General features: G+C 47.7%; 1 protein-coding gene across 2 annotated transcripts in view; it reads left to right on the top strand.

Annotated features, from left to right (window-relative positions):
• Positions 1 to 23769, top strand: part of MARCHF4 (membrane associated ring-CH-type finger 4) — an 83641-nt gene that overhangs the window by 57674 nt on the left and 2198 nt on the right. For both annotated transcript variants that reach the window (XM_084523662.1, XM_084523663.1), the window contains exon 3: positions 5748 to 5940. In XM_084523662.1, coding sequence (XP_084379788.1) covers positions 5748 to 5940 — 193 coding nt within the window. The remainder of the gene's footprint in view (positions 1 to 5747; positions 5941 to 23769) is intronic.

Below are 23769 nucleotides of genomic sequence, written 5' to 3' on the forward strand. Positions count from 1 at the left end.
AAGCAGGTGCTACACCAGCACCAGCACGTGAAATCCTGTGGGAACTGGTTCATGGACGAGACCCAGACTTTCCAAGAGGACAAAGGGGCTTGGGACCCCATAACACATCACCCTGCACATCGCCGTGCTCCTCGGTGGTTCTCGCCATCCTCCAGCATTGCAGCATGGGTGGGTGGGAAGCGTGTCCTTTCTGCTCAGCCTTCTCCCCACGTGTGGACACCAAGACACACTGGCATGTCTCTAAGCAAAGCAATAATCCCTGGCCTTTCTTCTTGGGGTCTGCTGGAATTTCTACCCAGCTTTATCCCTCTTAGAAAGCTCTGAATTTCTCAGGCGCAGGTTTTGGAAGGTAAATGCTGTAGGAATTCAGGGCCGTCTGTTTATTCCAGACTAACGGTCACACAGGCAAGGCCCACACAAAACTCACCTTGGAGTCAGCTTGGCAAAAGTCAAATGAAGTTAGGTTCAGATAACGCTCTGAGCCTGGCTAGATCTTGCCCATCAAGGTGGCCCTGCCTGCCCCGTGTGACTGTCCCTGTGTCCTCTCGTGGGACAGCCCACAGGCAGCTGGCAGGCCCTGGGCTCCCTGGGCCATGTCCAAGTGGGCAGAGCAGAGCAGCACACCCAACACCCCCGTGTTTCCCGGGATGTGCATGGATGTACACCATTCTCTGCTCATTTTGACGTGTGCTGCACATTTTCTGGAGAGCCTAGGAGCACGGCATGGGCCAGATGTGCACGGCATGGGCAGAGAAGCTACAGCGAGGGGAGCACGGTTCATACATAATTAACACGGATTCCTTCCAGCCTCCAGGCTGTTATGCTGTCTCATACCAGAGAGGGGCCTCCAGTCCGGTATTTCGACAGAACAAATCTCTATAAATTAACCCGCCAGCCCTGGATTGCTGGGATTTAAGAGCAAAAGTCTTCAAGCAGCAACACTGCAAACCTGCTGAGACTGGAGGATTAAAGTTGTTGGAGAATCTGGCAAGTGTCTTGCCAAGCTGTGGTCAGTCAGCAAGTGAGCAAACACCTCCCGCAGGCTGTGGACGATCAGAAGGTCCAGAGCCTTCATCTGTCCATCTGTCTGTCCATCTATCCATCCCCACTGTCTTCCAGTCCCTGAGACAGGAGATATGGGCATGGAGGCTCTAAACGCTCTTCTCCACTGCAGTATTTGTGCAAAGCCCATGACTTAATGCCTTGGAGACGTAGGGTTTTGGAAGCAGGTACCTGCTGCAACAGGACTCTGCAGTGGATCTCATTCACACAGCTCCTTTGCAGTTGCTCCTGAGCCAGGTTCATTCCGATGTTCTGATTTTAACAAGTACAAGATCAATTTGAACCAACTTCCCAGACCTACTGCTGTCTGCAGTCTTGGGGAGTTCAACACTGCTTCACGGTTTTTATCTCTGATTTTTCCTGTTTTGTGGGTTATTTCAGCTCCGAAGGTCCTCAGTTATGGAGTGTTGGGGTTGGGATCACATCCCAGTTCTCCTCTGGCTCTATTTTGACTTTGGAGATGCTCTGTCAAGAGCTGATGAGTGTTCATTTATATGGCCTCTTCATCGGGACCCCCACATCTGCAAGAAATGTGGCCGAGCTTCCAAAGTGTTTGAACTTCAGCCTGAACTCCTGAGCTAAAAAAAGCTTGAGATGAGTTCACTGGGGTCTCCTGATTGTCCCAGCTTGCTGGGTCACTTGTCATGAGTATGAGCCCTGGCTGGTGCCTGCTGAGCTCTTCCCTCCAGCTGCAGCCTGCAAGCAAGAGACACCGTGGGCTGTGGCTCATAACAGGAGCTTTTTAGGATGTCAGCACTGTAGCCTGAATCTTACCAGATGCTCTGGCACACAGAGAAGAAGGAATTTCATCACAGCCCTGGTGCTTTGGTAATGGGCCCTCCTTTCTCCCTGCTCTCTTTCTTGCGCCTGAATAAGCCAAAGCACCTAGAAATGTACAGCAAGGAAGCTACCACGGCTTTTAGGATAAATTTGCTTGGTGAAATCACAAAAAGTAAAGCCATCCTCCTAAAGATAATTGAGCAGGTTAGCCAGGGCCTCGGGACACCATTGAAGAGAGAGCCAGACCTAAGCCGTGATGGGAGTGGGCCCCTCCATCCTTCTAGGAAAACCTCTGCTCGCTTGTGATCCTGGGTCTGAAGTGAAATCGCTGACTAGCAGAGCTCAGGATGTTAATGATACGTACTAAGGGGACGTGTCAGATACAGCAATAAAAATAAACCGAACTGCCTGAGGCAGGCATGGAGGAGCTCTCAGAGGAGTGTAGGAAGGCTTTTCTAGCAAGCAAAGCTTCTAAGCAAGCTGCTGCAGTAAGACGTAGATATCTTCTGCAGGCAAATATGTGCCTTGGATCTGCTCATGCTGGTGCTTGGAGTCTTCGGAGGCTGCTGGTGCCAAAGAAAGGGAAATATGGATGAGGCCCGAAGTACTACATTAATGACATTATTAATTGGTGTTACATTAGCAGCGAGGATTTTTGGTCACAAGGCTCTGAGGAGAAGCACTGAAGCAAACAGAGGAGCAGGCTTGTCCCAAGTACAAGCCGTCAAGTATGAAACAATGCAAGAGATCAAGCGTGATATGACAGCCAGGCACCAGTCCTGTCCTGGCCTCTAGCTAAGGTTGTCACAGGCCTGGGATCCTAAGAGACCTTTTCAGAGGCGTGTGGGACCCAGAGGTTTGCAATCTGACCACCTGTAGGGCTTTCCACCTGCCTAAAACCACAGTCTTGGTTGACAGCGTGGGTGAGCTGCCAGTTGGTAAAGGTGTGCTTCAGCAGAGCCCAGTTCATTATCAGCTGAGAAAGGCAGCGCTCGTTTTAGGTCTCTCCCCTGCAGGGTGGGATTGCTGGACACTGTGACATCGCGAGGGCTTGAACTTTTGAGCCGGAGATTTTGGAGGGAGGGGATTGCGTCTGCAGCCAGGCATCTGAATAAACAGCCTTGAGGGTTTCAGGCATGCTGCTAAAGGGACTCTGCAGTGTCACTGAGCCCTTTCTTGGCAGCTCTAGCAGCGTCCCACTAAATCCCTGTCTGCTGGCTGTACTAATTGTGGAGTGGGGTTAGGAGAACAGGTGACTTCTACAGGCTGCTGTGGAACCTGAAAGGCCCCGTGCTGTGATAGAGATGGGCTCCTAAGGCTGCTGGTGCAGGCATGCATCAGGCTTAGCTCCTACAGCTAAAATTCATCATGTTCCACCTCTGAGCCGCTCTTGGACTCTGGCTTGCTCCGTTCTTTCTCTCTGAACAAACCTCTTACCATGGAATGTGTAACAACATGGAAATAAAAGATGAAAAATAATGACTCCAGTTATTGGTAGCTTGAGATATTTGTGTGACACTCAATTGCAGTTCTCAGAATTTCCAGAGAGGAAAGACAACATTTATTATTTTGGGGCTTGGGGTTGTTTTCTTTTTTCTTTTTTTCTTTCTTTTTCTTTTCTTTCCTTTTTTTTTTTTTTTTTTTTTTTTCCTTCCTTTTTCTTTCTTTTTTTTTTTTTTTTTTCTTTCCCTCTATTTTTTTTTTGGTTATTTTTCCCAGCATTCAGCTCTGACCCACTTACCTCTTTGCCAGAGGGTAACCACCTCCTGAGCAGAGTGCCACCTCCTGAACAGAGTCAGGACTGCTGCTGTGCGTGTCGCTGCCGCTCAGTGCCAGCTGCTGGGGGAGAGCCTCTTTCATGACCAGCACCGGGCAGCAGCCCTGCCTGTGTTCCAGCATCTCTGTTCCCATCCAAAGGGAGGTTTGAAGCTGGTGTTCAGGTGTAGCTTTTCTGTGCCCTGACTCACATCCCAGTTGAAAGTAGAATATATTTAATACCGTATCGATGCCTCTCTGTCCCTGTAAAACAGCGGTGCCAGCTGTACGCAGCTGCTAGCTGTAGAAAATATCTCCTTCTTCTTCTTCTCTCTTTAATTGCTACCTTGGAAGGACCTGTTGCTGCCACAGGCCTTGCAGTGTGCCAGACAGATGGTGAGGAGCCAGTCCATTACCTCCTCTCGAGAGAGAAATGATGCAGAATGATTTGGCTGGCACAGGCGCACGCAGGTCAGCATGAGGGACCCGCAGCAAAACCATGGCAGGCAGCACTAGGAAAGGCTCCCTGCGCTCTCATCCCCTCAGCATCTGCCAGAGTTCGTGGAAGGGGATAGGAGGTCTGGGGAGAGCTGCAAAAGTGAGGGTGCAACCCCACGCACCTACCCAACCCAGTGCCTCTTCATGCCTCTCGTCCTGGAGCTCTGAGCTGATGGCACCATTGCGGATTTGTTCCTCTTCAAAACCAGCCCTTTGCAGGGACTGCATTCAGTTCAAGGGTCTGGTAGCAATGCTATGTATTCCTTTCCCAGCACAACTCACCTTCTTGTCCTTCAAGTAGGGTTCAAAGTCCTCCCTACTGCCCAAAAATATGGGTGACTCCTGGCTGGCCTGGGCATTAAAGAGCAACATAGCAACTGAACTTCTTTCTTGCCCTGCAAAATGAGGGGATGGGGCTTGACAGGTGACCCTGGTGTCCCAGGATGTGTTTGACAAATGGGCAGGGTGCTCAGGACTCTCCAGAGCTGTCACCTCACAAGAACACTGAATTTGACCTGAATCCAGGCTAAACATTTTCAGTTCCTCTGAATCCTCTCCACCTGCATGATGTTGAAGTCTACTTTTATTTATCCTACTACCAGTCCCACTGAGATTTCAAGGGCATGTATCTTACTGCTAAAGGTGGCCTATATACTTTAATGCCAGGAGACACTATCTCTCCACGGCCAGTTTATGCATTTGATTTCTGATTTGCAGGAGGCATTGTGGACGATGTCCCCGAGTCTTGTCAGAGAAAGCAATTTCAGCTCTTGTTTTTTACTGGGCAGTTCCCTCAGAAGTGTAAATCTGAGTAAGGAGGTTTTATTCTAGATGACACAGAAAAGTCTGGGCTTAGGATATTTATACTGTAGCTTATACAAAGCTGTTTGACATAGTGAATGGATTTGGGGAAGTTACTTTTTTTTTTTTTTTTTTTTTTTTTTTTTTTTTTTTTCTTCTTCTGAGGAAGAAGCATTGTCGTTTACCTTGGAAAACAGCCTGAATGTGTCATCACCTAAAGGCAGGGAGCCTTGGTGGCAGCAACCTATGTTGTTTGTAACATGTTTTGTGGGGTGTGTGTTGCCTCCACAAGAGCCTACCTAGTGTTGTCATCCCGTCACATTTCAAAGTAGCATGGAGCCAGCTCATGGCTTACCTGGGAGGCCTCCAAGCATGGAAAAGCATGGCTATCTGAGGCACTTCCCATGGTACCAGGATACCCTAGCCAAAGCTGGTGTCTGGCTTCCATTTGAGATAGCAACTGGAAGTCCTGGCTTGTGATGGCCATCACAGATCCACTGTTCTGGAGATGGTATTTTCAGGGTCTTGCCCACAGACCTTCCTGACTCCTACTGGTCTTTGTGGTTTCCTGGTGAGATGCAGGATTCCTCCCTATTTGCTTTTCAGCAGCAGTGTCAAAAAACATGGGGCCGTGCACTGTCAAACAACTGCCACGCTCCACCGTAGAGGTGGACCAGGTGAAGGCATCTATGTGTAGGATACACATATAAGTCACAGGTGATCTTTGGGATCTCCAGAACCACCACCACTAAGAAAAACAGCAGTGTCTATCATGTAACTACTTTCTTCTCTTTTTTTCCCTCCTCCCTCCCCCTTGCGCCCTCTCCTCTCCCTGTTGCTGTCCCTTGCAGTGGCAAGCCATCTCTCTGACGGTCATTGAGAAGGTTCAGATAGCAGCGGCCATCCTGGGTTCCCTCTTCCTCATCGCCAGTATCTCGTGGCTCATCTGGTCGACCTTCAGTCCTTCAGCCAAATGGCAGCGCCAGGACCTGCTCTTCCAGATCTGCTATGGAATGTACGGCTTCATGGACATTGTCTGTATAGGTGGGTGAATGCATCTCACGGCACAGCTGAGGGCACCAGCCCACCCGCTCGCTGGCAGAGAGGAGTGGGAGATGGTGTGGAGAGCCGGCTGGTACAGCTCTGCTCCCAGATTGAACCTCCCCTGCTTTCCCCCCACCTTTTTTTTTTCTTTTTTTTTTTTTTTTTTTAATACCTTTTTTTTGCAGTGCTCTCTGCTTACATGTGCAGCCCTGGGGTATCTCCTTGGCTGGGCTGGCAGAGGGACCTGCAGCAACCCCAGAGGGAAACAAATTTATCTTCATTGGGCAAGGGAGTGGGGGGGAGGCTGGGCAGTATTGATTAACAGTGGGAAAGAAACTCCTTCCTTTCTGGAACAGCTAATTTAGGGACTGCCCTGTGTGTGGGTACGGCAGGGTCCGGCCTGCACCTCGCAGCCAGCACCTCGCTCTCTCCACATGAAGTCCCAGCTCCTCAGTCTGGTCTCTCAGCCCGGCAGGGGCGGCTGCCCCTTCTTTGGATGGGTTGAGAGCAAGACCTCTGCCCCCCTAAGCATCCTGGGCCTAGCAGGGTCTTTGAGCTGTAGGCCCAGTGCAGGCATGCAGGGTTGGGGGGGACATAGCTGGTGATACCTGAGGGCAGAGGAACCCACCAGCCAGGCCACTGAAAGAGCAGTGGTTACCGAAATAATCAAGCGAACACCAACCACCTCCAAACATGCTACTGAGTAATACCCACCCAGGCACAGGCCACCAGATCACGGCAATTCAAGTGACCCTGCCAGGAAGATAAGAGGGTTCCAGAGAGCTCCTTACGTCTGGTTTCTTCCATTGTTGGTATACATGCAGAAGGAGCTTCCCCCACAAAAAAAAAAAAATATATATATATAAGAAATAATAATTAAAAAAAAAAAAAAAAGTGGGACAAGACAGTACTCTTGCCTTGGTGGATTTGTGTTTGTATAGGTAGAGCCACTCCTGAAGAAAGGAGCACAGCCCCCCAGGTCAACCCTCAGAAAGAGCAGGACAGACCATCCGAGTAGCAGTTGGTGAAACTGGAGTACAGAAGTAAAACAAATGAAGTGTCAGGGAGAGTGGTCTGGACAGCACACCCCAGGTCTGGGTTTAAATGGCTCTTGGTTTCAGCATCCTTCCAGCACAAGACTTAGGCCTCCTGAAACCCAGATTGGTGCTTCCCATTGTTGCCATCATTGCACTGACGAGAGCTGAGCTTGGCCTGCCCCTCCATGAGGTGCTGGTGCAGCTAGCACACAGCTCAACAAGGGGTGGCCAAGGAGGGTGAAAGAGAGGCAGGTAGCACCCACATGCTGGCATAGCAGCCACTAGTGACATCCTCTTATCGGTGGGATTGGGACTAGAAAAAAACGATCCCTCTGTGTGTGTGTGTCGCCTTGTTGGCAGAAGACAGCACTGGAGAGCTCTGGCCTGGGCGGACATCAGTAACATGATTAACTGGCTTTGATAAAGCTTCAAGAGCTGAGGGGAACTGATTAGCTCATCTGTCAATAGACGCTAAATCCTCCCACATGGCAGAGAATAAACCATGCCAGCTATGAACTGAAGGGGAACTGGGCAGACAGATTCAGGTTTGAGTTTTTCTGCTGCTTCTTTCTTTATTTTTTTTTAAGGATCTGGCCTCTGTTTCCCCTATCCACCTTCTATAGGGAGGTAAGAGCCCCCTTGCATCTCCAGTGATATCACCAGTAAGCACACTGGCCTAAGCTGTGAGCTTCGATTTTTCCAGCCAAAGAGCAAGAGGCCATCCCATTCCCAGGAATATTTCAGAGCTGTGGCTGAGGACAGCCCTTTGCCTTACAGCCCGCCCTGCACAGCTGGCAGCTGTTGTGGGCCAGACATGACTGTTTTTCCCACAAACACAAAAGCAAGTGGAAAGCACTGCAGATGAAGTAACTTAGTGTGTCTGTATGTGGCTTCTCTTGCCCAGCACCTCAGAGCAGTGCCCACCCATGGCTGGCTCCAGTTGTGTTGTGTGCAGCTCGGTGCTGCCAAGCAGCCCACCCATGGTCAACCAGGAGAGATGATGTTTTGGGCCTTGAGAGCCTTTGTACACACTTCATACATTTCCCTAGAAAAGCTGATATGTGCATGCAGCCAGCCCTCTGCCCCTACCGCTCTCCAGTGTAAAAGTTGCTTGTATTGTGCCCTCAGTGCTAGCTGAGATCTGCTGGTCCCTCTCCTCCCCGCCTCCTCCTCTTTCTCTGCCCAGGTTGAAGCAAGTGACAAATGAGGGCACCGCTGAGAGCTGTGACTCCCTGGCTGTCGACACCGTCAGGTCTCTCCTCTAAGTGACATCTCTCCAGCTCTGCTGATTTCAGGGAGCTGCACTAGTGCTAGCCAAAAGGCCAGTCTGTCTGTGGAGAGGCCAGGCCAGGTCAGCAGAAAGAGCTGACCAAATGGTCCATGACTGGGTTTAATTCCTCATTCATTGCAGCTTTCCTTGACTGTGATAGATGCAGCAGTGGCAGCTCCCTACAAGGCTCGCAGTGAGTTCCTCACTGCAGAACAGCTCTTTTCCCTCTCTTTATCCTTCTTCCAAACCTTGCAGCCTTGTGCAATGTCTTTGATCACTGCTGGGCAAAGCTGGCTGTGGAGATTCAGAGTTCTGCTCCCGACTGCTAGCATGGCCTGAAGCCTGTTGTTCCTCCACTTCTGCAAGTTCAGGATAAAACCTCTCACGGATAATGGTAATGACAAGGATTCTTGAAATACCAGGGTGCTGTCTGTGCATTTCAGTGACTCTTCCTCCACAGTCCAGCCCTCTTCCCCTTTTGCTTTCCAGCCTGTGGGTGGATAGGAAGAATTTAGGAACTAAGAAATGCTCAGTGATGGGGAAACAGCAGGACATCAGATGCACTCAGTTCTGTTACGCTTATGTGTTTTTTTTTCAGCTAATGTAACACACACGTTGTTTGTGCATTGTTTGGTAACAGGCTGGGCAGCCTTAGCTTGCAGATGTTAAACTGCAGGACCTACACTAATTGTGTGAATTCCAAGTGCTCTTTCCACCACTTTGACCCCAAGTTTTGCTTTCACTGGCAGAGAACTGGAGGTCTGAGAGACAAGGTATTTATTAAAGGGCAGATGTGCTAAAGCAGAGCTCCTCAGCAGTTCCTGCCAGTTCGCACTTTGGTTGCTCTTGGGTCTCTCAAGTCCATTGAGGAGCCAGTGCAATGTGTCCAGGAGAACGGTTTACTGTCACTGGAGGTACATGCACTCAGATGCATGTGCAAACTGGGATTCACACCGATCATTTGATTGTTGTTATCCTCACTCGAGCTGCATTTGCTCTGAAACAGTCTGATCTGCTCCAAACTGAGCTTTCAAAATACAGCTGTTAACTCAGAGACTACTGAACCATGCATCAAAATCCAGAGACCGTGGGTTTGACCCTCAGCCACTCACATGCAGTAATACACTACTTTGCTTTGGACTTTGCCAGATCCTAGCATGCTCAGCAAAGACAGCTGGAATAGACAGACAGCATTTGCTATCCCTTCACCCACCATGGAAACAAAACCACAACCAAAATACAATGAATCTGCTCCTCACAAGCAGCAAGACAGACGGTATGGCTCCAAGTGCCAGAAGTTATAGCCATCTGGGCAAGGCATGCGAGATGGTCTTTCAACACTGTTCTCCCCTTGCTCTCAGATACCAAACGGGAGGGCAGGATGCACTGGAAAGGTTTGCTTAGGATTTCTGGGAGTCTCCGACACTGGAATTTTATAAGAACCTGATAGAAAAAACATATGTCAAGAACAGGTTGCTGAGGGATGATCCCAGTTTGTGAAGGAGGAACAGACTAAATGCTTCTTGATATCCAGCCAGCCCCGCTGTCTTTGATTCTGATCTCTCTCTCGTGTATGCTACTTCTGGTCATGTCTATAGGACAGATATGAGACCTGTATTAAACTACAAACTGGAAATGGTGCCAGCACAGGTATTGCTGTGCTACGAAGTCATCTACAACATAGGCACTTCAGATCGGTAGCCAGGAGGTGAATGAGAAGTGAGATGGGGACAGTTCATTTGACGAACTGCTTTCCCCACGGGTTCCTGAGAAGTAAATCCAGAAACCTGGCATAGAGAGGGATTAGCAGAAATGCAGGTATTGAAATGTAAAGATAAGTGGAGTGAGCCTGAGTTACTGAGTAGACAGAGTGGCAGCTTAGAGCTGGGCTGTAAATCCTGAGAGATACCTGCCTGTTAATTAAATGACAGTCCTTGGAGGGGGGAGGAGGGGGTTGTCTCTCTCTCTCTCTGTCAAGGTGCAATTAGGGAAAGTCGGCGTTTGTAGATTAAAGTGTCATTTGGGGTCAGAAGGACGGGAAACAATCTCCTGTTAAACAAGGAGTAACTGCCAGCTAATGAGAGCATGTCACAGACTAAGCTTCAGAAATCACCGGGTCTGCTCCGAGGGGGAAATGCAGCTCAGGAAGGCCATTAGCAGGCTGGTGCGTGCAGGGCTGTCACTGTCACGGTGTGTGTGCACAGTCCCACTTGTGCTCACACATATGATAGCCCCATGATTGGCATGTAGAAGCAAAAGCAACCTGGTCAGCCTCTCCTGGGATCACTGGTGGGGCCTGATGCTTCATCCATGCCCAAGCACTCCTTGCACTCTGACTCACCCTGCCTTGGTGCTGACAGCCTCTCACTTTTGTAGGCACTAAATCCCCATGTTCTTTGAAGCTTTTCCCTCGCTTTCCTTGGCAGCCAGTCCCTGAGGGTATTTGCCTTCACAACAATAACTGCACTGCAGCTCGATAGCACAAGAGACAGGCGAAGCAGGACCATTCATCCTGCCAACGATTTTTGTTGGCACACCATGGTAATCCATTACAGATCAGGAAGTGTGTGCCCGCTGTTTTTAATCCCAGCTGCCAGCAAGTATAATCAAAAGCATCCAGTACGTCTGACGGCATCTCAGCACAACCGTAGGTAATAACATAAGAAATCAATAGCCAATTAAAACTGATCCACAGCATTTGATCTTTCATAGTGCAATGGGAACAGTAATTAATGGCGCTTCCTTGAGACGGTCACAATTCAAGCTTCCTGCCAAGACTAATGTGGTTTTGTTTTAAATGAGCTTTGCTTCCTAGAGGAAATGCCAGGCTGAGATAGCCTTGGGGTGTTTTCTAGCCAGGTCACTTGGGCCCTGATCATTCAAAGGATTTAGGAGTTAAAGTCCCAATAAAAATAAGGAGAAACTGAGAAGTTAAGTGTCTTCAGAGTCTTGGTCTTCATCTGTATTGATGGTCTGATTCTCAAAATGAACGGAGATGTTTTCATTCAGGTCTGCGTAGTCCCCCAAAGCACAAAGTAGGAAGAATTGCTACAGCAATAGCAAATAAGTTTTGGGGAAGCCCATGTGTTCTTGATGACACTCTATACATGGAGCACAACGCAGCGAAACACAGCAGATGTCTTCAAAGGAGAAAACTGAGTCCAACCCAGACAGCAAATGTCTGGCTTCAACATACCTGGAAGAGACCCATGTGAGTATGAAGAAGTCTTCTACTCCCTTCAGGTTAATGCCCTGCTTGCCACACTGTTCACACTCTTTTTGAACCATTTGACAGGTGCAGGACAATCTGGGAGCATGGTCCCAGGTTAGCCAGTCCCAAGAGGTCTCTTTAAAAGCAGATGTAGCCAAGATGCCCCTGCAGTCTGAGAGGTCTCTCTCAGCTAGCATTGAAAATGCAGCCAACGGGCCAGGAGACAGAAAGGCAGTCCCATGAGGCAGAGGATAGACAGACCAGCTTTGTGTGCCAGTCGTGACTGAAAGGGGCTGTTAGCCTGTTAGACATCTCCCTGCCTGTTGCAGAGCAGTTGTGGAGCCTATGGTCATGCATCAGTAGTTCTGTGGAGGCAAGGTATAGAGAACACGGCACTTTCCCTCTCACAACAAACTCCTAAATGACATTTCCCTGCTTTTGTTATTTCTCCTCATTCTGAACTCACTCTCTGTGTCTGAGCTCTCTGTTCTTGCTGTGGAAACCATGGGGAGGAGAGGGTCCTTCTATGTCAGTGTGATCCGAGGAACCCCCATCCTAATGCTTCTCCTAGGGTTATGGGATCTGGCAGCTCATGGGGTCTGTCTGTCTGGTCAGTCAGCAATAAGCAGCATGCCTATTTGGGAAACATGGATGGAAGTTGCCCCTCTAATTTTGTAATCAGGTTCCTCTTCCTCATCACCTTCTACCCAACACTTTTTCCTGCTCTCATTCCCCAGATTAACATTATCCCTCCAGTTTTCCTTGGAGCTACAAGGAGCTAACTGGAGTGATGAGATCCAGGCCCTGTCAGCAGAGCAGGCGGCTGAGAAAAAAAGACGAGCAGCTCACTCCCTTTTTTACACCGTGAATTGTGGTTTGCATACATTTGGCCACCATGTGCGTGCTCAAAAAATCTCCCAGCAAATCATTGATTTATCAGCTGTAAAGGGGAGCGTGGAGACAGGAGCAGTCCCCACGTGGCGTGTGGTGGGGCTCTCGATCCAGATGGGCAGGGACCGTCCCTCAACACCAGTCAGCCAGGGCCCTGTCCCTGGGCCAGCAGCAGCAGAAACGGGGCTGCACAGCTGATCTGTGCCGACCGACTTCTTGGCCGCTGTCCAGGAACAGAGGATGCTCGGCAAAGCCGAGAGATGCCACCCCTCTGTTCCTGAAAGATGGGACCTATTTTTATCTAATGCTGCATTGATTATTCAATAAGAGAGCAGAGCGGGCCAGCCAGCCTGCGTGCATGTGTGCTACTTTCACCAGTGGGCATTTCTGCAGAGGCTGAATGCTCATCCTAAACTCCAGCGCAGCTCTGGCAGCCCTCTGTAAAGCAAGCATGTCACTGCTGAGCAAGAGCCACAGGGTTTGGACCTGGATCTGAGCTCCCTCCTTTTTTTTTCAGGGCAGGGCCTTGGCCTCCAGCATCATCATAGCAGCACCTGGCCTTTCACCTGTGTCCTTTCAGCTCCACAGTCCTTCACCACATCTATCTTCATACAGTTCCCCACTGTTGCAACAGGGCTCTGGAGATGTATTTTGTCACAAATAACCATATGGTGCTCTCTGCTCCAGTGGATCAATGTGTTTAGCATTTAGCGAGGGCAACATAATTAACATTTTTCTAAGGGGGAAAAGAAATCCTTCTGCCTCGTGAACTGCATCCCGTGCTTCAGAGGGTGATATGTTATAATCAGAATGTCGCTGCCCTCTCACTCGATCGTTTGCTGGCAGCAAGTGCCTGATGTCACTGGGTTAAGTTCCCATCCCTGGGCAGAGGCAGAAGCACACACCTGCCTGTCATAGCTCCTACACCACAGCAGGAGATTCCCTCACAGGCAGCTGGCAGGACCTCCTGCACCAGCTGCATGAATTGTGCTGTGTAGTAAGGACGGGAAAAGTCCTCAGATCTGTGCCAGGCTATGCTTTTCTGGCTGTTTTCTGCTCCTACCACAGCCTCCATCCCAGCATACATGTTACTGCTGGAGGTGAGAGGCTGGAGTCCATGGCAGGCCATTGTAGCCACAGCAAGTCAACTCTGTAGTCAAACAAGGGATGATAGTGGGGTCAACCCTTGTGCAGAATGGATGAGGACTGTCCCCAGCTCTTTAGGGAGCCAAAACAGAGGTAAGAAGAGATCAACATGAAGCCACATTAACCAGCCTTGGGATCACTTCTTAAAGTAGTAATTAATTAGTTCTTCTCCTGAGGGTTGGCTACCCTACCAACACAGCCATCTTTCAGACCCAGACACAACAGCTCAGTGACAAAAATACTGCAAACAGGCCCACAGGTGATTTCAGGTCAAGCACTGCTGGTTTTCCTTACTAATAGGAAAAAGTCTTGGGTTTGCTAAGCTTATTCAGCCTGGAAATTGCTCCCTGAAGCAGTGCTTTTCTTCCTGAAGCAAAACCCACTGGTGGCAGTCACAGCCTGAGTCTGTCTGCCCAGAGGCAGAGCTGGATCCACAATAACCATATGACAATGCAATGAAATAATAGACCTGGCCCTTGTCCTCTTGGCTCCTATCTCCTTCCTTAGTTCCGAATAGTTAGTGGAAGAGTGCTTTGGTAGCTGAAGTAGTCGCAACAGATCTTGATCATGCATCCCTTACGAGAAAAAAAAAAAAAAAAGTAAATTATAAATAAATAAATAAATAAATAAACAGTGAAATCATACCCACTTTCCCTTACAGAATTTCATTTCCTATTAAAAATAGAGAGGGAGACATTAGTTCTGCCTTCAATAAGCAAATGTCCTATTTTGATCATTACTGAACAAAGCATTTTGATTTGGCATTTAGAGATGACTGCTCATGCTGAGTATTTTAAATTCAGCATCAGAATTGGAATACATTAAAAAAAAATCAAGTCTAAATGAAACATTCTCATCTGTCTGAAAACATATATGTATACTTCCATTCTGGGGGACAGCATGACTTTTTCAAGTCTTGCTCCAAGTTGGTGTGAAGCCAGATTTCAGAGCCCTACAAAAAACAGTGCTGTTGCTCAGCGTTGCCATTAAAGAAATGTCCCAGGAATGTCTAAGGATACAGCATGACTGCAAAGGCAACACCTCGGTCAAAGCATCTTTAGCTATAGGATAAAATGTTCAGGACCCTGACCTGGAGGACTCACCACTGTGGCACAAATGTAGCATCCACCTCCTTGGACTTCTGTTAAGGGAATGTCTGGAAACCTGAAGATATAAGAGACCCATAAAGTCACCAGGATACCAGGGTGTGCGTCTGGCCAGTGCTCTGTTCAATCCAGTTTGATATAATTTTCTACTCCCCTCTCTTAAAGATCTAATAGTATTTGTCATGTGCACAACTGGTCTCAGGCACAAAGCCCTTTCAAGATGTGGGGTGTTGCCATCCCCTCCATTTTAAATCTAGGAAGAAAAAATATACCCAAAGGGTCCATAACATCCTAGCAATGAAGCAAGGAGGAGAAATTTTAAGAGAGCAGGGGGATATATGGATAATGTCTCTAAGCCCCATCCCTCCTGTACTGGCACAGTTATGGGTAGACTCACAAGTGAGGAATGCTGCTGGAGATGTATGATTCAGGAGCAGGAGTGTTCTGCTGGTGGAGCTTGTCTTTATTTATTTATTTGCTTTTTCCTAGAAGAGTCTCAGTTTGTTGTTTTTTGTTTGTTTGTTTGTTTGTTTTTTTGTTTTTGTTGTTGTTGTTGTTTTTCTTTCTTTCCTTTTTTTTTTTTTTTTTTTTTTTTTGCCTGCATAGCTAGAAACTGCCCTTTAATCCCGTGCTTTATCGTGTGCTGTGAATTAAATACCACAGGAGTACAAGAGCCCTCAAGGGCACAACATCCATTTTACTGTAGCTGTCCACAGCCAGCTGAGCTTACTGGAACGCTTTTCTTTATGGTTTGTCTATTTCCTAAGTGAGGATTATGTAGAGTTTTATGTTCCCAGTTTTTTGCTGTTTTTTCTTGGTTTGTTTGTTTGTTTTGTCCAGGTTTTGAGGCAGGGAGTAAAAGTGCTAGCCTGGGCAGGGCAGGAGAAAGTTGTGGAGGTTGGTAGCTCATATGCCTGGAGCTGAAAATGCTGTGGCATTTCTAGAGCGATGGTGCTGCTGTGTGTGGTTCCCAGGGTCAGCCCAGCTCCTCTGCCACAGATGGCATCCTGCAGAAAACCGATGTTGTTTTCCCATTGCAAACAAACCACGTGGGAGTGCTAAGTGAAAAGGAATTTCCTGTCCTTTGGACACCTTCCAGTAGCTCCTAAATTTTGCCAGCCTTTCCTCATTTGAGGCCTTACCAGCTCAGCCCAAGAAGGACCGACCCATGTGTTGTAGAGGAGCACAAGGCTGGGCAGTGGACGTGACTGAGGATGGCTGCCTGGGATGGAGGTAGTAACTCTCAGAGAAGCTGGCATCTGCCTGGCAGCCTTAAAAGCTCAGTGCTGCTCCTGCAACGTATTGACAGCTCCCACCAGCTCCACAAGCCCCACAACAGACAGTCCCTACCTGTTCTCTCCATTCATCCCCAAAAGTATTGGATAAAGTGGATAAAGTATTCCTCCTCCTGCAGCTGCAGATGCTGTGTGTGTGGGATGGGTTGCTCCTGCTTCTGAGGGGAACCTGTAGCATCCCCTGTGCGTAGGGCTCACTGCTGCATACGCGCCCGAAAGGCGCCACACAAATACGACACGTTGCAGTGTCGCGACCTGGAAATTGTCTCTTGCTGTACAGCTCAGCAGCATCCTGCAAAATCACAGTGCTGCCGGGAGGAGAAGCTCTCCCAGCTGTCATGCCCAGCCCTCCCATCAGTGCCTCAGGCGGATTTAATAAAAGAGCTGCCTCCTCTCCAGGAGGAAAGGAGGAAACGGCTCTGCCCCAGCACGGCATGGGGCGAGGTCTGCCACGATTGCCCTCCATGGTGGAACAGCAACTGCGGTGACCTTCTGAGATGCCTGCATGCTGGATCCTTCTCCCACCCAGCAGGGCTCTTGCTGAGTTTGGAGGTGGTGTTAATGGCTGTGCAGAGCCTGGGGCCTAGCACAGCCACCCGCTGTGGGGCCTGCTGCTCCTGGTGCTCTGCCAGATGGAGCGGAGGAGGCAGGGAAGGAGAAGGGCTCCTGCTGCCTTTGCGGGGTGTCCTGGCCCACCTGGGGATGAGGAAGCGTTGAGGCAGAGCTGTCCTTGAACCCCAGCTTGCACGAGAGGAGCCAAGCCATACCAAGCGCAAGGTTTGCTGGTTCTTCAGCGACTGAAGGCTCAGGGGGCAGCCTGTTTGTGCTGTTTCCAGGGACTGGAAAGGGAAGAGTCCATACCTGCAGAAAATACCTCACCGAGAGAGCTGGGAGCAGCTTGTCTGCATACACTGGTGGAGCACTCACTCTACATACTCTGCCCAGGCAACAGGTCTGGCCACAGGGACCAGAAACTGGTTCAGTTTTGCCAGAGCTGTGGCCTATGTGACCTGCAGGGAGCCAAGCATGAGACGCACATTACAGCAAATACTCTTAAAGGGTGATGGGGAGAAGAAGGAGAATTTTTTCCCCAGGCCCATGGGCTCCATGATATCCAGTGACTGACAGCCACGAACAGGGCCTGGCCATGCAGCCACCCCCGGTTCTGCTCAGCCAAAGCACAGCTCAGCCTTCTGCATATTTAATCAGTTCTCTAGGTATTAAAAAAAAATGTGCACGGAGAATGACTGATAATAAAGTGCCTGATTATAATCAGCTATTTTTTTTTCCCATATGGTAAGCATTCACCCAACCTCGAATTTTTATGAATTTTCAGTGCATGCTGTGTATCTTTCAATACCGGTCATTTCCCAGCTTGCACACCCTCCTTGTGTAGTTCGAGCAATATTCAGAGCACACCTTTGCTAGATATCCTGTGGACTAGAAGTATTTTGCTCGCTGGGCAGACTACCAGAAATGTCTAAAGGATGGCACCAGAGGTCTCAGGTCATCCATTACCTGGACTTCCCCGGTATTCAGAGTAGACTGTCCACTAAGCTCTTGAAACATGCTGTGGACAAAATTTATGTTTTGGAAAACAGAGGTGAGAGTTGTGAAGGAATCTGTCCTTCCTACTTGATTTTGCCTGAAAGCAAAGAATCCCTGAAAATCTGAACGTAGCAGCAGTTTGTGCGAAAAGTGACTGTGCGATGAAAGCATTCCTGAGCTGAAGAGATCTATGATGTGAGGATAATGGACTCCAGAAAAGCAGCGGCAGCAGCCTCAGGGGACCAGAGCAGGGAGTGTCTCTTGGGAAGAGAATCTGAAGGATGAAAGAGCTGTGAACAGCTCGCAGTTGCCAAAAGGGATGATACTAAAGGCACAACAGCAAACTGTGCCTGTGCAGGGGAGAGCTCAGAAGCGTGGGAAGAGAGCACTGAGGCTGCATCAGGAGCTCTTTGAGGACCCAAAATCAGAAGCTGAAAACACAAAAAGGCAGAGAGAAGAGCCTGCAACTAATGGCAAGTCTCTAGGAATCACACAGCCATGGGGAACAGTCAGACCTGAGCCTCAGGATGACCGTTCAGAGAGAGAGACGGCAGCAAGAAACGGGTCTGTAAGCTTATGCTAAGACAAGTCTAAGAGCCCAAATAATATTTGATGCAAAAAAGGCCAAACATTAAATGTTGCCTTTGTCTCAGTCTTCAAAACTTAACTAAAATAATTTTAATGAGGAGAAAGGAGCCCAGGGCAGAATCCAAAAAGAACAGACTCAAAAACATTTAGATGAGTTTGCTGTGTCCTTGTCAGCACGTCCTAATGAACTTCAGAGGAAGCCGCAGGAGCAATCTCTGACCCGTGAGCACTTTATCCTCACGAACTCAGGAAGGATGCAGGAGGTGCCAGGCAGCTGGGGAAATGCAAGGAGAGTACCTAGCTTTAAATATAATCTCTATCATTAAAGGAGGTGTGAACAGAAAATCACGCAAGTAAAGGGCAAATCGGTTTAACTGATTCATAGAAAGATACTGGAAGAAACCATTAACTGATCAATTGATGAGAAAAGGAGTAAAACCTCATCCAATCTGGGAGGATAACTCTCCTGTTGGCTAAGGAGGAAGCAGTGGTTTGATATCCCATGACTTGGGCAACACGTTAGATGTTTTGCCTTCAGATTCCCCTAAATAAAACAGAGAAATGTGATTTAGATTAAAAAAACTGTAAAGCAGATGTACAACCAATTGAAAAACTGCTTTCATAGTAGTAGTCAGTGTTGTACTATAAACTGGAAACACATTTCAATTAGGACTGTTTTGGACTCTACTCTCTTTATTATTTTTATTAATGGCTTAGATAATGAAATAGAAAGTGCTGTTATAAAATTTGCAGATGACACCAGGCTTGGAAAGGCTGCAAGCACTCTGGAGGATCAGATCAGAATTTGAAATGATCTTGCCAAATTGGAGAAATCAACAAGATGAAATTCAATAAAGAGAAGTGCAAAGTGCTACCCTTAGGAAGGAGAAATCAAACTCCCAAACACAAGCTGGGCCAGGCAGTCACACTGCCAAAGACAGTGATGCTTTGACAAGACATCAGTTTGTTTTGTCAGGGTACTGAAAGGAAGGCAGGGTTACATTATTATTCTGCACCTTTCTTCTGGGGACTGCACCCTCTTCGGGACCTTGCTTGCAGAAAAGGGGGGACAAACTGAAGAGATTCTGGAGATGATGAACAGGAATGAGGAGAGGGCAGGAAAGACTCGATTCCCAACATGATGAACTCTGATATTCACATCTCCCATCCCAAATCCAGCCAAGTGCAGAGTCCCACTGATGCCATGACATTACTTTCAAGGATAAATGTACCTCTCCCCAATCTCTGGTTTGCCCGCTTCCCCACTGCCTGCTGAGCACAGCTCTGCAGCCTTGAGCCTTGTCCTTTGGGGCTTTAAGGATGTTAGGTTGTTTAAAGAATTTGTCAGACTCAGCTGGAACAGTCCCTGACTCAACGCAGAGGGATAACAGATACTAGGTGTCCCTTTCCCAGCCCATATTTCCAGGAAAAGGTCCATCTGGTTCTTTTTTCCAGGTTTATCACCAAGAGCTACCTTGCACCATTAATGAGGGATAAAATACCGGGGATTGCACTGAAAAGTAGTATGGACTGGAAGGGCCCACTGGGAGCTTGGTGACTCATCTCCCGTGTACCACGAACTTGTGAAGTTGACAGAAGGCAGAGATTCATTGCTATTTCTAAAGCGCTTTTTGGCATGGAGCTATCTCATGGAGACTACGAGAATTTGGGGTGTGGAAGGCCAGCCTGACTTGAGCAAACACAGAGCTCAGAGAAAAAGTCAGTGCACTTTACTGTAGTACACTAGAAACCTATAATGAGGGAACATAACTAAGCCTAAAGAGACCATCTGTGGCTGGGCATGTCCCCACAGAGCCCATCAGGGAAAAGCCACTCTCCTGGCTTTGTTTTTACACCACTCCTTGTGTGGTTGGCCACTGCTGGCGGCAGGATGCTACCGTAGCCAGACCCCTTCTCTGAACTCGTACAGCCACTTTACTGCTATTAGGGGAAGATAAAAGGAGGATAAGGATGGAGCATGTAGGATGAGATAAAGGCAAAGAGATAAGTGAAGGCTGAGCTGCAGGAGCTTTGGAAACAAAGGTGGGGGAACTTGAAATCGCCACAAAAGATGAAAGAATGCAGGGAAAGGGAGTGAAGGGTTAGTGTGTGCAATGATGTCAGCAGAGGGTAAGCCCGGCAATGAAAGCCTTGTCTCCCAGGAGGATTGGTTTGCCTTGGCCTGAGCCATCGCTGCCGTGGATGCAAATATTAAGCTGCCATAATCTTCCCCTGACACCCAGCAATGAAAGGGACTGAAACAGGCAAAAGCAAGGCAGTTCTCTGGCTGAGGTGAAACCGCATTGTGTAAGGAAGCCAAAGGGCAGAAGAGCTGCTGATGGTGGAAACGAGGTTTCCACCTTTTCACAAAGCCCCTGCCCTATGCTCACACAGCAGGGCAGGGGCTTTATCTGAAGCAGGACAGAGTAACTGGCTAGAAGGGGCTGTGATTTTTGTTCCTGTAGATGAGTGACAGCGCAAGGGTAAAGTACGACATTGCAGAAACCTTCTCTTCATGGTTTCTCAGTGGCAAACAGGAGAAACAGTTTCTGCCCCAAGAACTTACCTGTCTCTTTCCAGAAAATGCACAGCGAGCATTGAAATGAGAGGAAGGTTAATTAGAAGCTGAAAGTACTGGAGAAAAGATTGCTTGGTGGCAGAGGCTGACAATGTGCACAGGGTGACTGCTTGTCATTTCTGGGAAGCTGCTGCTCCAAAGCTCTTTTAAATTGAAGGCTCACAGCCACTCAGGTTAATCTCACGGGATGGTGGTACCTCAGCTGATTCCCCCTTGCCTATCTGGAGGCACTAACCCAGGTCTCTTCACATCTATTTTATGCCCGTGCTCTGCCAGCAGCCCCTCTGACTACTCTCTTGACCAGTCTTGGGCAGGTATTGCAAGGCTCAGAGAAACCCTACACTGATCAGCCTTATCTCTGGGCCATGGTACTCACCGTGGTCACACTCTCCTCCTCAAATCTTGCGTGTTAAGCATGCAGAAGCTCAGGGTTAGCTGTGGCGATCAGTAGAACATGGGAATTGAACTGCTTTCACCAGTGCTAGTTTTGTTGCAGACTGCAACTTGATCATCTGGAAAAAAAAAAAAAAAAGCAGAGACACCAGTCAGATCTGGGCATGAGAAAATGGGAATGAGAACAGCACATCTTCAGTGCCCATGTTCTCTAGGAGCTTCATTCCACCACCACCACAAAAAGGGATTTCATACACCAGGCAACAATCTGGACCAACATGGATTTGTGTGAAACTCACAGAGATTTTCCCTCTGAAGAGGCCGTCTTTCACATAGGATGCGTTGAGAACAGATTTCGTGGAGCAGAAAAGGGAAAGATAAACTTGGGAGGAGTGGGAAAGGATTAGGATGCTACTGGCAATGCATCTAAAATTTCCACGTAGACATTTCTGAGTTCATAGAATTATAGAATTATTGGGTTGGAAGGGACCTTAAAGATCATCCAATTCCAATCCCATGCCATGGGCAGGGACACCTCCCCAGCTTTCCTGTAGGTCCCCTTTAGGTACAGGATTAGGAGTGGGATGGACCGAGGTTTCCCTCCTCCATTAATAATAGTTTAAAGTCCTAGTTGAAAGAAGGGAAGTTCAAAAAGGAAGAAGTTCACACCAACCTGCTACTTTCCCTGCTTATAGAGGATTTGGCTTACAGAAAAATTGCTTCTAGCTGGTTGCTTCCAGTCGCATACAGTTCTTCCTGAAGGATTTTCCACTTACGTCTGGCCTTAAATTGAAAAGATTCAGCTCTGTTAACCAGACTGAACCTTGAGGGAGGGGTGTTTCTGGAAGGGGGTACACGCAGCTGAACATAGGAATTCCAATCCTAATTTAACTCAGGCAGACAAAATTTGTTTCAATGGGAGCATTAAGCTTCCTGCAGGTTGTTATAAACTGATGGACTCTAGCTTAATCTTAGCATTCACTGTTGCAAATGAATCACTGTTACTTCCACCTCCCTGCCCACCCCTCTGCTTGGTTCCTTTTTAATTTTACAGCTTCCTGAGCCTGACACTGGGAAATCGATAAGTAATTTAGAGCCCCGTAAATACAGAGGGAAACAAGTTATTTTGTACTTTTATAAATATTTTGAAACCAAAATTATCTAAGAAAACAGGTGCTCAGTTGACTCAGCAACCCATCCATCAGCATCACACAGTTAATTGCATAAGATCATAAACATTTATAATTAGAAGGCAAACAAACAAGAATTTTATAAACAGCCCTCTTGAATCAGGCTGTGCATTAAATATTTGTGATAAGGTAATTAAGAATAGATTTACAATCCTGGCTCAGTGTTTAATACTTCGGAGAATGGATTTGATTCTATGGAGGATGTTCTACAGCCAAGGAGAAAATATTTGATTTTGGTTCTTTTATCCAAGGCTTAAAGAGGTCTCAAAGAAACATTGGCTCTGTCATTGATCAGACTGGAATTTCATTCATTACAGATCAGACAGCTCATTTAAATATGTGTCTAATGTCCCTTGCCTTGGGCCAATCCACTTTAGGCCTGCTTCAAAGCTGTCTCCTTGGCTGGATCTGTAGGCTTTCCCTAAGTCCCGCTTTTTATGGTTGTGCTTTGATCAGATGTCAGAATTCCCAACCACGTTCCAAAGCAGGGAGGAAAAAAGCAATTTTTTCTGTGATGACATCACGCTATTTGGCTATGAAAAACTGACATCACTACAGGACTACACCTGTGTAACTTCTGTGGTCTATGGGAACCAGAATAAGATCTCTCTTGTACTATAAGTCTGAGTACCCACCTATATTTGCTGTCCCAGAATAGCCAGGCTTGAATACTTCAACTCATGGAATTTCTTCAGCAGCCAGTAAGGAGACTCAGCACCATATTAAGATGAATGTGAGAGTCTCCCTGAAGCTAAGCTGTGATCAAGTCAGCAAGGTTTCTAATTATGCTTAGAATCAGAAAGGCTAGAAACTCGGATTGTAGCGAACCTGGAACTTACATTCAGTAAAATCAAATGTAGAAACCAGGTGGCTGAGAAACTATGAGAAACTGATGGCTGCACTCTATCAGTGAGTAAAGGGGAGGTCCGCCCTAAGTGTAGGATGACCTTCAGATTTTTTTTTTATTATTATTCTTTTATACAGAACAGGTTTACTCCGGTAGTCAGCTGTCATCAGAAACTAGAACAGTCTGGAAAAGCTGGGTGAAGGATAAAGCCCTAGCATCTGATTCATCAGAAATAGCAGCAAACCTCTTTATTCTGTGGTGACCATCATCACCCCTCACTGGTCAAGGCAACCTCCTCATTTTCACATTTGTATTTATGCTCCTGGAACAAGTAGGCAAGAGAGTTGCTCTTCCTGGAAATGTTTCTAATAATCCTGATACTGACCAAGAATGGTGAAGCCATCACTATTAAGAAAAATTAAATTATTTGTATGCTAACTCAACAAGTACATGCCCTATCTGCTGCTCTGGCTTCAGATACATGGGACTCAAAGACACTTTCCTAACAGACAGATCGCTGCAAAACCAGGACACCCAGACCCTCTCATTCTGCATAAGTCCCATTCTCCGTTAAAGCTTATTAATTATATTGCAGTGTGTCAGCTAAGCCAGTCTACATGAGAAGTTGCAGCTTCGCTCAGCCTCAGTGGGTAAGAACAACACAGGTGCTGCTGTTTCCATTGCATTCAAAGGGCCAAAGCCTGGTAGCTTGAAAATAACAAAGCTAAA

The sequence above is a fragment of the Aythya ferina genome, assembly GCF_964211825.1.
Source record: "Aythya ferina genome assembly, chromosome: 6".
Taxonomy (NCBI): domain Eukaryota; kingdom Metazoa; phylum Chordata; class Aves; order Anseriformes; family Anatidae; genus Aythya; species Aythya ferina.